Source organism: Lissotriton vulgaris, chromosome 4_1, assembly GCF_964263255.1.
Source record: "Lissotriton vulgaris chromosome 4_1, aLisVul1.2, whole genome shotgun sequence".
NCBI classification, from domain to species: domain Eukaryota; kingdom Metazoa; phylum Chordata; class Amphibia; order Caudata; family Salamandridae; genus Lissotriton; species Lissotriton vulgaris.
In genome coordinates, this window is record NC_141691.1 from 498,569,964 (window position 1) to 498,585,500 (window position 15,537).

At 45.0% G+C, this 15,537-nt stretch overlaps 1 protein-coding gene across 2 annotated transcripts in view; it reads right to left on the reverse strand.

The window, feature by feature from the left end:
- Positions 1-15,537, reverse strand: part of NUP62CL (nucleoporin 62 C-terminal like) — a 325,577-nt gene that overhangs the window by 88,211 nt on the left and 221,829 nt on the right. For both annotated transcript variants that reach the window (XM_086964653.1, XM_086964652.1), the window contains 2 exons: positions 9,742-9,909; positions 8-109 (listed from right to left, as the gene is read on the reverse strand). In XM_086964653.1, coding sequence (XP_086820779.1) covers positions 8-109; positions 9,742-9,909 — 270 coding nt within the window. The remainder of the gene's footprint in view (positions 1-7; positions 110-9,741; positions 9,910-15,537) is intronic.

Genomic DNA, 15,537 nt, shown 5'->3' on the forward strand with positions numbered 1-15,537 from the left:
TACTCACCGGTAGTACTGACAGCAGCAGCAGTCGTAGTCGTTCCAAGAGGCTTATAGCCAAAACCAATTCCAGTTGTTGCAATTCCAAGTCCAGTAGAGGTAGTACCAACTGCATAAATACAAAACATGTAAGCATCTTATTTCCTGCATGACATGGCAGCTCACTTCAGAATTACCTACTGGCCAACGAAAGTTGTAATGAATTTTACATATAATTAATGTATAAACGCAGTCACAGTTCAATGGCTTGCTAACTTCTGTCGAAAGCATGGCGCTGTGCTTGTACTGCCTCTTTCTTGGAATCCCCGTCTCTTGTGCTGCAGAGCCTTGAGTGATTGAATTATACAGCACACTGAGTCAGAGAAGAGTTGTAGGGAAAGAGTTGGGGTAAGTATAGCAGAGGAAGATCCTAATTTGTCAGGTAGGAGAGAGCAGTGAGTGAGGAAGATAGGACGCTCGGGGAGACACAGATGTTGCATAGAAAAACAGGAGGGGCAAGACAAAAATAAATATGATTCAGCAATAGCAGAGACTGGAGATAAAGAAGAACAAAGAGCAGGACAGAGGAAGAGAGATGAACAGAAAAGACAGACACGGCGGCACCTGAGCACTCTTAGGTAAAGGTGGTGAGTAAATGAAGATATATGTTTTCTTCATTATAAAGATTTTGGCAGATGGCTGCATTTAATAGAATAACTATTTTGCCTAAAAAAATGCTTGTTTCAAAGAAATGGTTATTTCTTTGAAAGTGAATGAGGAGGCCCCCAGCCTAACAACCAACCTTGCCAAAAGGTTGAATGCTTTCAGTCCCTAAACGCCCTCCTCTGTCATTTAGTTAAAAGAAAGGGGACAGAGTCTATACATCATAACCACCACTCTGCCCAAGGACGCAGGAGTATTTTTCACTCTCTCAAGGTTCGACAGCATTCAGAAAACTGAAGGGGAAAAAGTTAGGCTTAATCATAATAACCTGTCTTACGTAAAGAGAGTAAACGGATAACTTGCACAAGGGCAAGCCAGGTTATTTTTGGGCTAACATCAACTTTGCCAAAGGCTGAGGTAGTATGTGTAATGTTCCTTATACTTCTACCCCAGTCTATCCCAAGGGAATACCTAGGCTTTCCTGTTTTCAGTTTCTATTTTTGGCAAATTCTGGTGGTGTTTTTTCAGTGTTTTCCAGTGATTTCAATACCTTACAAAAACAGTGCTTTTCAGTGGTTACCCATTTTAGCGCCATAAAAAAACTAGCAGAAACCATGTTTTACCGGTGTTTATGGAACACTTTGCCTTTATTGTTGCTTGCTTTCTTCACTGATGCATGGTAAGTAGACAGTGTACGTACATTGTATATGAGGTCCAAATACATTTTTACAAAAGTCGGACTTATTGTAGTACACTATGCAATACTTCTTCAGTGAATCTTTGGAAAACAGACTATTCACAATAATTAAAGACAAGAGCAAACGGAATTGAAAAATTTGATCATTCAATTTCTGCCACAAGAAGGACCCCAGAAGCTGCTGGTTTTCCCATCAACAATAGCAAGGAGGTGCATTTTACCTAACAATTGCAGGTCGAACAAAACCAGCACAATAGTCCTACATGTATTAGCAGCCTGCTGCATTTGAAAACGCATGGGGATTGGGGTTGACACGAGAGCAGAAATGTTTAGAGTTAAAATATTTTATAAAATATCAAATATAATTTGGAATGTCTAACAGTTTGGCGCTACATTAAGGCAACTTGCCTTAAGCCAATGCATAACCAGAGTAAGGTTTAAGAAATGCTTTTTGTTGCATATTTTTTTTTTGGGGTGTGTGCAACCTTGGATTTATTGCGGGAGGAGAACTATCTACGTTATGGCGGACCCTGACCTAACAACCGGTCTCCTCGTATGTGTACCCCCAATAGGCCAAATTAGCCTCTTATGCAGCCAAACATTACGCCCCCACCCTCCCAGTGTAGCACTGGCACCACCCAGACAATCTTCCTTGCTCCTTGTCTGTCAAAAGAGGGGGCGTAATTAGCCATCTGTAATCTTTTTGCTGCTGCCACGCCAGACACTAATATTTTTGCACGCTCTGCCACCTGTGTGCCCACCAGCGTACCACCCACTGTTCCTTCCATCGCCAGCATCATCCCCCTGTGTCCTTACTGCTTCGTGCCTTGAGACCCCCCCCTTCATGAAGGTGACCGCCCGCTCCCTCACCACCTGCGCAAAATACCTCTAGCCTCCCTTGCATTTCTCCCTGTAGTGCGCCCCTTCATCCCTCCCCAGACAAGTCCTCTTGAGCGCCACCGCAGGCACTGTGGTTATTGGCAACGAGTTGTAACTTATTTAATTAGTCTCGGTAGGATGAAAGCTGGGGAATAAAGACTGGCCCCGAAACCGTTATCCAACGAAACCAGTGGCTCCTTGAATCCACCCTGCATGCAAGTTGGAGCCAGCCCGGCAGTCGATTCGAGAGCGGAGAACAGACAACCTTGCCTTATGGTCCCACCTGCCCATCATTGTGCCTGCTATGAGGTGCCGATCACCCTCCACCCCCCACCACCCTCCCCCTCATCTGATGGCACTGTATCTTCGTTCCCCTCCCTCCCTCCCTGCGTCTTACCCTGGTCTGCCACGGCCTTCCAACCTAAAAACAAGTTGCTTTTTTTTAATGTAGGTGGCCTTTGGCGATTAATTGAGAGATCCGCTCCTGACAGAAGTGTGGTTAAAAATGTTATTTAATTCTTCTGAAACAAAAATAAATGCAGCCTCAAAAGTATTTTTAACCTTTCGGAGTTTGAAACTGATGGGTGATATTTGTGTAACGAGAATTCCCGGAAAATCTTGAGTAACAAAGAAAAAGGCTATGGGGTCCATTCTCACCTTTACCTTCCTTAGCAGGTATACAAGCACAGCTGTGGCCAGCGTGAGAGGCTTGCGCCACTCCTCCGAGATATATTCTGAATGGGACAATGCTCGCATTTCTCAGCACGAAATGCCCTTTTTATTTAAAAACAGGAGCCTATCTTCTCTTCTCGGTACAAAAGGGGGTGGTGATGGACGGAGCATCTGAACCAATCAAACACTCACACCCAGTCAACAGATCTGGGTTTAATCCATCACGTTCTTTAGCCCACTCTGCCACCCCAGTTCAGACATGGCCATAAGCAAATCAGTATGACCCTGTGCCTCATGGGAACAGTCCAGCTCGAACTGCCAAGCCATGCCTTCCCTGGACCGGAAACAGGCTTCCTAGGACCGGTTTCTGGCATTACAGCCGTTTTCAGCCAGGCTTGCTTGAATCCAGTCTCTTCTCAGAAGTGGGCCGGTACTGAGTACTGGCACTTCTTGGTTTTATCTCCTTGATTACCGTCACTTCTCAGCTGCCGAGGAGAGTACCGGTACTCATTAAACGCTGGTGCTGGCGGCCTGTCTCTGACAGCCAAGGCACTTCTGTAGACCTGACTCGAGCCCCTGCTGAACTATTTAGCTTCGGCTCATCGGCATACCATCGGGGTGTTCACCATCATGCTGTGTTGCAAACACAGAATTTGAGGCAGCCTGGTGACCGCGCTATTCCACTCGCCACATTTAGATGAGTACCTGCACTATTTTTCCCCCATTTACAGCACTGCTTCTCAGTGAAAGCATTTTTGGGAAATATGAGCAAAAAAGCCCAAGCACTCAATCTGCCCTACAAATCAGTTTTAACACACAGTGAAGAGCAGTGTGGGAAGTTAGCACTTCAGTGCTTTCAAAATGGCAATTGTATGACCTCCCCATGCCCGGCAAGTAGATAACACTGCCAGAGGGTTACATCCAGATCTCAAAGTGGGCCGGCTCCTGCCGGTGCTGGGCACAGGCAATTCTTAAAGCAGGTGCTCAGACGCCCTCTCCATATTGGGCTCTCCATTTTTGCCCTCACCCTCATGGCGATTTTTTTTTAAACTCTGCAGCAGTGCCACTGCTCAAAGCATTTAATGTAACTTCAACTAGACTCGTTCTACTTCTTTCAGTGTCTCATCAATTCAGCATGGAAGCATTTTCAATCTTACATACAACAAAGCCGTGGTTGCTGCTTATTTATCTTTTGCTACTGACAAACATTTGACTAAGCCAATAGCCCTGGATCATTGAAGGTGTAAAGGATCCGAACCGGCCAGAGTCATTCTTCTTACCTTACAAAAACCTACTCCTGGGCAGCCTGGTTCCCTGCAATAACTTAGTAATTAGACCCCTATCTGCCCTGTCTTAACCTGGCAAAACGAGAGACCCGTATGCCCCTCCCTTCTCGCCACCCCCACTTACGCGCTTTGTCTCCCTCCATCCCGCCTCTGATATTGAAGTGTTTTGCTGCCCCTGTTGTGTCACCCCATGACAAATACCTTCTTTGCGGTATTCTGGGAGATATATCACCCCCACCCGGGTTCACAGGGTGTTGAGCTACGTCGAGATTCAAACTTAACTCCCCTGCTCCTGAGTCAGCAGGTCCGAGCTCCGGCCCCCCTCGCCTCACTCTTATACCTCGCCATTTACTACTATTGCCTTGCGTAACAACCTTGCGCCCCTGCGCCCAATTACGATTTGCACAACCCCTAAAATGGGCCTCCTGCATCCCCTCTTGCTGCTCCAATCCACGCCCGCTCTGTAAACCCATCAATCCAAATCCGAAATTGTAACCCAACTCCACACTGAAGCTCTATAAACACTCAGTGCGTGACCCCCAGGCCAAAGACCTCGTTTGTGATCACCTGAGGACATTAACCTATCTGCCCAGGATCACTGTATGTTGAGCCTTTCTGCGCAGAAGGCCGCAGCGCTTTTCCCCCTGGTCTCCGCTATTGCCTACTGTTGTCCAGCGGGCCCCATTGATCTACACTGAGCCTCCAGCATCCCGATAAATATTCGCCCTCACTCGAGTTACACCTACCCCAAGCATTTCACGCCCCCCTGCCGTATTAAGTACCGACCATTACCCCCCCCCCTCTCCCTCCAATATCCATATTAGTGCCTGGACTTTCCTACCCCCCTCCCAGCTACCTACGGGCATTTCACCGCTCTCAATTATCCTTATCCTCTGCCCTCCCCTTATAGCTTACGTGTTGCAGCTTGTTAGGGCCTAAGTACCCATCCCGCGCCTATGAATGGCACTTGAATCCCCGCGGTGCCCTTCCCACTACTCTGCCCATTTATAACCCCAATCAAGTCAGCTCCAGACAACAGTTCCGCCCTACCATTATCACACATAGTTACCTCCTCTCCCGCACATAACTCCACTGCTGCTGCCATGTGAACTTCAATGTGTGTGTGTGTGGGAGGGTCATTGTACTGCTTTGGCTCCACCAAGTGGCCAAAAGGTGCAACAGATCTGAAAATCAGTGACACTCGGTTAAAACCGGGTCAGCTGATTTTCAGCCGGTATGGTACTGTCGGGTACACGCTGTTTTAACCGAATTCCGGACAGCCTAGGAATACCTTTCACTTTTGGACTAGGCACACCTCAACTAAGCATGGGGGTAGCATATAGAGCAAACCCTCCCCTCAACTTTTTGGCTGTGGGCAAAGGGATTATATGCCCAAACAGCTTCATTTTTAGACTGCTTTTTCCTTGCGAAAGGGTACACTATTGTGTGCAGCTACTGCTACACCTTGGTTCTAAGGCAAGATTTATCCTTCTGCTCCTGCCTTCTCTATGGGTCAAGAGGCAAGCAAAACTAACTCTGTGTGAGCAAAAAAATTATCCCTGTTTAACTTTCAAGATTCATTATTGTAGCATTAATGCCAATATTAAAAGAAACATTCAATTGCAAAACTTTGTCACTGCTGACTGATGCCTACTGGGCGTTCTCTGCAATTCCTTGTTGTCCAACAACCTTGGGCATGTATTTTCCCTCACACCCTATTTCTTACCCCATGCGTCTTGGCATCGAAAGGGAATTCTTTTCTAAATCCTCAGTCTCCCTAGTGCAAAGCGATGCAACATAGGTCAATAATTACCACCCCTCCCACACCTATAGGCAAGGCAGAGTGAGCACAAGGATTAATCCCTTCTCACCCCCACCCCAATGGAGACAGCAGAGGAAAAAAAATACCAGAGCAGCTGTGAGCAGCCATATCCCTTGTATTTTACCCACCTTGTCCAGGGGCCTTAGGCAAGGGTGGGAATGCAAGAAAATCAGCTACTGTCCTTTAATAAGGAAGGGTCCTATATCTATAAACAACAGGGTCAAGTGTGCCTCCCTGGTTGGCTACCAAGGCATGGGAATTCCTATTTTGTTCACCTGCTTGCGAAGGTCTGGGACCGGCGTTCAAGGCCTTATCTTTAATGCCTCGGGCCCAATCTGCTGGCTGACCGTACTGCTTTCATTTTTTTTCTCCTCCCACTATGTGTGCACATTGGGTGGGTGAGGGATCCCACTTTAAGAATGATGATCCTTTTGGCCAATCCGCACCAAATCTGGCATGTTCAATGTTTGTTTAGTGAAAGCTGCTACCCATGTTGCAAGTGGTGCACCAGTGTACTGAGAGTTTTTGCACCTGACATTATTCCAGATACTCACACATATACTATATATATTATTATAATTGTTTTTAAATATAAGTGTAAATATGAATTTCCTCATATTTTGCTAATAGAAACGTTTCTCAAGTCAGCACACTTTTATACAGCAACATTAAAATGAAGGGTACTGAAAAAGTAAATGAATTATGAAATTATAATAAGCAGTGGCAAATGCAATAGGTCCCACTGTCTCGGACGGTAATTATCATTTTAAAAATGTTCATGCAAACCGGTCACAAAAATAAATTATAAAAAATGCTGCCTTATTGTGAGAGCCAGATGCTTGCACTAACATTTTTTTAATTAAAAAGTTTTTAAAAAAAGAACCAAAAAAATAACCATACTATACATTTTTAATAGACAGCTGCTGTCTAGGTAGCTGGCACATTTAGTACATGTATAGACACTCTTTTTAGATTAAATATACATCACAGGTAAATGAGAATGTGTTTGCTGCAAACCGGTACTATTGTGATAGAATTACTGTAACCTGCAGAGATGGTATAAAACCCACAAGGATGTCCGTAGGAATATTTACAGGAGTCCCAGGCAACCAGGTGTAACTGTGCTCCAATTGTAACAATGTGATACTTTTACCAGTGGTGCCCTGGGTATACCTGTACTACAGAACAGAAAAAGGAGTACAAGTAAATACTTTAGTCGAGCAGCACAAGTCTTAACCAGAAAGATGGTATGGGGGAAGAAACTCAGAACTCAATACGGTATCTTATAACTATCAATATATCACTGTCCAGCCAGTCCTTAAGGAAAGATTATTTTATTCTGACCCACAAATAAATACTACTAATGAAATTTGGAGGTGAGAAAAGCATCAAAGCGCTTAGTAATCACCAGGGGATTAATTTGGTTTAGGGACTTTTTCTGTTATTGTTAAAGCAAGGGAGGTATGGTCCCATATTTATATAAAGTTGACAGTTTGTGTACAAGTTTCAGAGTGTTCCCGAGTTTTACATATTCTTTTAAACCTGATCAAGAAACCGCTTTTGTCCTCTGGTGTCAGCAGAGTTGGGCTTGGAGCGCCCTGCCAGGTAAGACTGTCTCTAAACCTTTTGACAGAAATACTGCTGGGGCAGAAAAGATCAAGATAGTGGCAAGGACCACCCATGCACTACAAAGGGACCCTTCGTCTTGCATGTTCCACACCACAGAATATGGTCCACAACAAAGGACCCGAAGAAGCCTTACAATTCACATTACAGTAAGGAAGGTTGTCTCCAAGGTTCACCCTATCTTCAGGAAATCAAAATAGATAACAGATGTCCAACTCAAATAAGGTACATACACTCCAGGCACATTCTACTCTACATACAGATAGTAACCCATATCTGTACCACCATTGACTGATATGTAGGAGCTAGGGGTACGGTAGCAGGAGACAGACCGACTAATCTGAGAAAAGGAGAGACCAAGAGACAACTCTCCCTGGGAGAGGACAGGTTTCTGCCACCATTGGTAGTCATCCATTGCCTGGTGGGTTACCACTGGCAGTCCTCCACTGCTTGGTGAGTTGATGGAAGTGGCGGTCAGTAAAAGATGGCACAAGTGTTGTGTACCTCCAAACTACAGAGCTCAGCTCTGGGTTGCATTCTGTGTCACAGTTGTCCCCCAGTGTAGAAGCTCAACTTCCATGCTGACATGGCCAAAACATAATAAATCAACAAGCATTTGCAATACAATAGGTCTCGCATTACTGAGCGTTTGAGGCATTTGCGTTGCATATAATAATACAGAGCCAATAGCTCATACTTTCAGTAATACGAGACCTAGTGCATTGCAAATGATTGCGTAGTGAGCCAAGGACCAGCACTGCATGTCTAGGTGCAGTACTGCAAGCTGCTCCTAGAGGTCCTTAGTGAGCAAGGCACCTGCACTGCAGGTCACGGTGCAGTACCCCAAGTTTCTAGAGGTCCCTAGTAAGTAAGGCACTGCATGTCTAGGTGCAGTACCTCAAGCTGCTCCTAGAGGTCCCTAGGGAGCAAGGCACCAGCAGTGGGTACCTCTTTTGGTCACATATAGTACTGCACCCTGCAGAACATATATTAAATCCACCTTACACCCATAATGCATTGCATGCAAGACAGTACTACGGGTACATTCAAATAGCTATGTCCATATATACAATTAGTAGCTTTGCAATGTGACAAAAGAATTATCACATCAATTTCGGATAAGGTGGGGAGCTGATGAAGGGAAATTTATAGATGGTCTCATAAATGTGAGAGGTTCTATTGAGAAGTAACTATTGCCAGCCTAGCTTAGGGCCAAGTGTGTGTCTTGCCTGAAGCCATTTACGAAAATAGTGCCTTGAGGCTGTAATTAAAACCTAGAGAGTAACAACACATAACAGGGGGTGTACTCATGGAGGGTTACAAGAAGTGACAAGGCGGTACTAAAGAGGGACTACTAAGCCTATTGACTAATGAAAAGCCACCATTTACAAGGGACAGGAGCAACTTAAAAAGATGGGCAGAAAGTGGGCGGAGCTTTATGCACATATCCTGAATACAGCATGTCTGGAAGAGACAGCGCAAGTACTGCCTAGGGGAGATCTAAAAAGTAATCGGAAACGCGCTATGGGAAAAGCAGGGCAGGGGTACATATTTCCCAACCTATTCAAGTGCGCTTTTCTATACCAACAAGGACAAAAAGAAAAAACAAGGATAAAAATAAATTAAAAAAAGCACTGTCAAAATAAAGTATTAGGTCAACAGTCCTACCATAAAAACACATTACATTGTAGGCGATATGCACGTAATCTGGCAAGGTGCTATCAGGCACAGTGCAAGAGAGACAACAGGTGAAGTGGATTAACCCAGCTTCCCTCAGATTAATTTAGGCTGGCGAGGCACCTAAAGCGGACGTTCTGCCAGAGCTAAAAATACATTTCCAGACACTATCTCTTTTGTGGGGTCAAGCGCCCCATTAGGGACAAAGTTATTAATTTTAGACATAGGATCTAACTGCAAACAGTTTTGCACCCCTCTAAATATCTACTTCAACATGACAGTCAAAGGTAGAAAAGGCCTTTGATTGGCAGCATCTTGCACTAAATATAAAATATTTTTATCTGATAAACCCAGCATGGAAGATGGCATCTTTGCAACACTCCTAATAATTGTGAAAAATAAAAACAAGACACAAAATTATAAAAGGAAAGGGGACTTACGTGACAACCCAGTAGAGGTACTGGAAGGTCCTACTGTGGCAGTAGGTGCGGCTGTGGAACTAGCGATTGAGGAGAACAGAGAAGGCCCTGAAGATGCAAGGAGGGAGGATAGTGCTGTGGCTGGTGCAGCCGTTGATACAGCTGCCATTGTAGATGCAGGTGTTGCAGCTGGAGAGAGCAGAAACAAAATATACAACATGATTTATTTCACTGATGGGCACCATCCCACAATACTCTGGACTATTCAATCTTCTGTGACACAGAATCAATTGAGTGGGCATTTTCGGTATTACAGATTTTGTAACCCTGCACTTATTGTCAGTACAGCAGATCACGCAACCTACTGATACAGCTGAGGTGGCAGGTTTTATTAAGAAATGAAGGTCTACGGGAAAGGAAAGACCTATAGATCTGTTGTAATTTCAGGATCCAGAGTAAAGGGAAGTAGGCTGTGAAACTCAGAGTGAGCAGTTCAGTAATCTTGGATTCTACAGTACATACTTGTAATTACATTCAACCCGGATTTATTAACTTTACAGACGAGTATAAAACGGAAGCTTTTGGCTTTCTCAGTAGACAACTATACAAAGTGACACATTGGAAATCTGGAGAATACTTTAAAAGAACTCAAATGTGTTTTCTTTTTCTAGCAACACGATCTAGCCAACAATGACATTTAACAACCTATGTCCACAGAGAACTCATTTAAGACATTATTTTTACATCTAGAGCAGCGGTTCTTAAGATGTGGTCCCCAGACACCTGGGGGGGTTGTGACTCCTACTTAGGGTGTCGGCAACTGTTTACAATATTAAATAGTATTTGTAGATTTAAAAAGAACATATACCTGGAAAGCTACATTGAAAAAAAAGACATTTTATAATGCTCTGTAAATGTGAAGTAATTTGACGCTGAAAGTTAAGTTGGTACCCTTATTTTGATTTGTGAAACCTGCACAAGTACTCCCAACAGAATCTAGTATGGATGATGGTTGGCCTCAACTGAAGCAGTCCTATGCACCGACAATAACAAAGCATGCATTTGGAGCAAAAGAGATAAAGTGATATTCTAGCATCTAGAATATCGCTTTTTAATAATAAAAAAAAAAAAACTACACTGGTGTGGCTTAGCACCCGCCGAAAAAAAGCCGCGGTGGCTGAAAGGGGCTGCACAGCATAACAGGACTTATGTCTCGCAACTTGTAATAAAACGATGGGGGAATTACTGCAGAACATTCCGCTTACGTTTGGAGGACATTTCCTGCCATTGAAGGATGTTTTCTTTCACTTCAATGGTAGTCACACTGAGAAAATGTGTTACAGCCCCCATTTTGAATGATCTTCCACAGAGTTATTTACAGGCTTCTCACACCAGTATAGTGGCAATGTTCCTTCTTACCATTCTTCAAAATCCAGAAAGCTTTTTCTGTCCAAAAAATATTTGTTTGAGTCGGGAAGCAAGGTAAGCATAATAATTCATATCCTCTTTATTTATCCTTGAGACATTACCTACAGCTGTGTGGAGGGCATCACATTCCTTATGCTTTTTCACTATTAATTTTCTCTACAAGGTGATTTTACATCAGTCTTCCTGCCATTACTCGCTATGTAAAATATTGTATACATATTCCTAGTTCTCTCTCCTGTATTTGACCTGTACTTACTATTTTTGGTATATGGGATGGACAAAGAGTTCACGATTAAAGTCCTAGCAAGTACTTCCCCGTATCCCACATTGTAATAGGATGGAGCCCTTTGTGGACTTAAAACCAAAACACCATGGCTCTACCAATATGTCGTCTACTTTCAGAGGTCTGTCTAGCACTTCGACTGGCACAAAAGCTGGGGGGGGGGGGGGGGGGGGGGTAGGAGATGCTACTTCATGTCTCACTTCACAGCAAAAGAGGGGTCTCCATAGAGCTCTTACTGGATGTAATAAGAAAATGTAAACCATTTATGGAGGAAACAAAGCAGTGATGCCAAATGGTCACAATGGACAAAAAAGTCGTCACTGAGGCGGAATGCAGAGTTGGTGAATTGCAAGACAATACGCAGGAGTTCAATCAATTTTAAACTGAAGTCTCTCAACTTGAACATGCTGAAGATTTTGAAAATCTCAATCGCAGAAACAACCTTCATATTTATGGGTTGGCAGAGAATGTGGAGGGCTTACTATTGCGTTTTTTTAATACTTTCTGCTTAAAATTCTGGATATACCTCCTATTCCTGCCCTTAAACAAAGAGCTCATTGACTAGGTTGTAGTACTCATGCTTCCTCACAGAAACCCAGAGAAGTTATAATTTATTCCCTAGAATATAGAGATGTATTGAATGTCAAAGTGGCTAAAGCTCAAACTACCTGGCCTGGTTACAACTTATATTTTTCTCACGATCTGGCCAAATCCATAGCGAGTCGCTGGAAACTATTTCTGGCAATGAGGAGAGTTTCGAACGGTTTTATTCATGCTTATTCAAAGTAACAAATGAATAATACTTCCATCAATGAAGATCCAAATGTATTGCAGAAATGTTTAGATAATTGTAGAGATGTACAAATGGATACTTCAAGAGTTTCTGCACCTTGAATTCTCACCTTTCATATGTGGTTCTGGATAGGTTTTATTTATACATTATTCTCCATTACTAGTTTGTTCTTTAACCAATCAGTTGTCATAACTTTTTAATTTGTTTCAAGAATGTGTTTTTGTGGTCTTCCTTTAGATATCATCTTCCATGTCTTATCCATACCCATTCCTTGTGGTTTTGATCTGATGCCTACCTGGACCCCGATGGTGTGGACCTCTTCGTGTGGTTTCACCATCCCCATTTATTTTTCTGTTCGTAGGTATGTTTCACTTGTTGTTCTGTGTTTTACTGGTCTTTTCTGATCTGTATTTATTTTAATCTATTTTTTAATTTTACTCCGTTACTCCTATTGGTTCTCTTTCTACTTTCCTTCTTCTCCAAGATGTTTCTTCATATTCATATTCTTCTATCGTTATTTAAAAGCAATGTACTTTTTTTTTTTTGTGTTGGCCGTTACAGTTCTTTATTGAATATTCATTTTTTTTAAAGTAATTTTTATTGCAGACTTACAGTACATCGAATATTTCAGTACATACATTGTATCTCTGGCTCCACATTGCCCTCGCCTCTGTTTCGTTCCGTACACAGCCTTTTGGCCCACAACCCGGAGGTCGGGCGGCGACAATCTGGAGAATGTTACAAGTTTGAATATTATCAGCAACCATGACCCTTTCACTTAGGAGTGCGTATGCCTGCTTTTAATCCCCCCCCGTCCTCCTTCAGAATTCCCTTGAACTATCCCCAACTCCCTCCCCCTCCTTCCCCCCCCACCCCCCCCCCCCCCCCCCACCCCCCCCCCCCAACTCCCACCACACACGCAAGAGGGCTTTTTTAAGTCTGAATCTATGGGTATTTTCAGGAGTTAATGTTTGTCTAGGTGTGTGATGTGCCCGGTGTGTCTTGGGAGTTGTCTCCGTCTGGATTCGGGGCCTCCTCGTCTTCCTGCAATGTGCTATCTTTCAGGGCCTGCACCAACGCTTCCCATGCCGCTGCCGTGTCCAGTGCCCTAACGTCTGGTTTCCTACGAGCCGTTTGGTATCTAAGTGTGCTTTCACAAGCAGCCCATTTCAGGAGCTCATTGAGCCATCGCCTGTGTGGGGCCCACTTTCGCTTTCCAAAGTCTGGTAATTTCTCTTTTGGCCAGAATCAGACCCATGTCTATAAATTTACTTGCAGTCTTGTTTTTGGGCGTGTGTGGAAACCAGTGCAGTATACAAACCGCCATATCGAATTGTAAAGTTCCGTCTGTTACCTCGTTTAGCGTTTCACCAATCGCTCGCCAGAACTCCTGTAGGTCCGGGCAGGACCATAGCATATGGGCAACTCTGTTCCCTCTGAGTTGCATTACGGGCATGCCGCCGCCTCCGACACCCAAAAATATTTCTTGATTTTAACAGGAGTCATGTAAGCCCTATCAAGGACGTAAAAGTGAATTTGTTTGAAGCGCGCATTTCTCGTGCCGTTCCGTGCCCGCCGCACTATTAGAGCCCAAGTCGTTTCCGGAATCTCCTTGTTTAGGTCTGCCTCCCATTTGGCTTTTAGCGCCGTGAGCGGCGGCAGATTCTCCTGTAGCATTCTGGAGTATAAGCATGTTGTAAGTCCCGGCCGCCATCATAGTGTATTGGCAGGCCATGGTCGTCGTTGGTTCCGCGCGACCCCCTCTCCAATGCGCTTGCATGGCCCCTGTCACCGCTGCATGCAGGAGAAAACCTCCCCGCGGGAGGTCAAATCGCTCCCGCAGATCTTGATACGGGATGAGCGCCCCATCCTCGTAGAGGTCGCCAATCACCTGTATCCCCGCGTCCTCCCAGACCTGCAACTGCGACCAATCCCCACCGTGGGGGAGTGCAGTTACCATCCCAAGTGGGATCTCCGGAGCATATGGGTGTCGTGTGCCCGCGCGACGTTGGGAACGGTTCCAACAGAGCCTGAATGTTTGCTCTTCGAGTGTTAAATCTCTAAGCGCGATCCTCTGTTGCAAGGTTATATATGCTAGTATATGCCGCGGTGTGCCCCCCGTCTCTCTCGTGTTCCGGGCCTTGGAATACCCTCGCCACCTCCTGTGTGAAGAGTTGCAATTGAGCTGCAATATAGTAAAGCTCGAAGTCCGGGACCGCTAGGCAACTCTCGTCCTTGGGTGGGTGAGCGTTGTTAGTGCTACTCTACATCTTCCCGAGCCCCAGATGAACGAGGTCAGTTGCGACCTCAATCTACGAAATATGGAGCTGGGTACCCATACAGGTAGGGTGCGAAAATAATAAAGAAGTTGCGGCAGGGCAATCATTTTCAGTAGAGAAATACGGCCATTTACAGAGAGCGGAAGTGTGGCCCAAAAGGCCATGTTCCCCTTCAATGCCCGCAGACATCTGCCCACGTTGCCCTCCAGCATATCTGCTGCCGTGTGATACACGTATACTCATAGGTATTTCAGGCAGGTGGGTTCCTATTGGAGTAGGGGTCGGTGGGCGGGCCGCGTCGTATCCCGACGTAGAGGAAACAGGCATGTCTTGGACCAATTAACTTTCAAGCTCGATAGCTCTCCAAACCGCGTGAGCAGCCTCCCCGCACCCTCCAACGCGTCAGTCGCGTTCTCTAGGAATAATAATAAGTCATCTGCGTATAAGGAGATGAACTGTTGGCCTCCTCTGCTGTCTAAGCCCCTGAAATGTTTCCCCGTCCTTGCCTCAGCCGCAAGGGGTTCAATCGCCAGGGCGAATAACAAGGGGGATAGGGAGCAACCCTGTCTGGTACCCCTCTCCACCGGGTATTGGTGTGAAACAAGGGGACCTACCCTCACTCTAGCCACCACCGCTGTATACAAAACTCGCGTCCATCTGATATAACCTTCTCCTAGACCAAATCGTTCCATGACTTTGTACAGGTACTCCCATTCCAAACTGTCAAACGCTTTCTCTATATCTATTGATAGAACTAGGGGAGTCTGGGCACCTGAGTAGGTGTCCTCCAGCAGTCGCGTGAGTCTCCTAATGTTGATGGTCGTGTTGCGTGCAGGAATAAATCCTGACAGTTCTGTATGGATGAAGTCAGGCATGTGCTGCAGGAGTCTGGCTGCCAGTATGGCACTCAAGATTTTGTAGTCTGTGGTCAGCATGGAAAGCGACCTATAGGAAGTCTGGCTGCTGCTCCCCCTCCCTGGCTTCAACAAGGGGATCACAAGCTCCTCCTGCATGGACTGGGGCAGGCAGCCAGT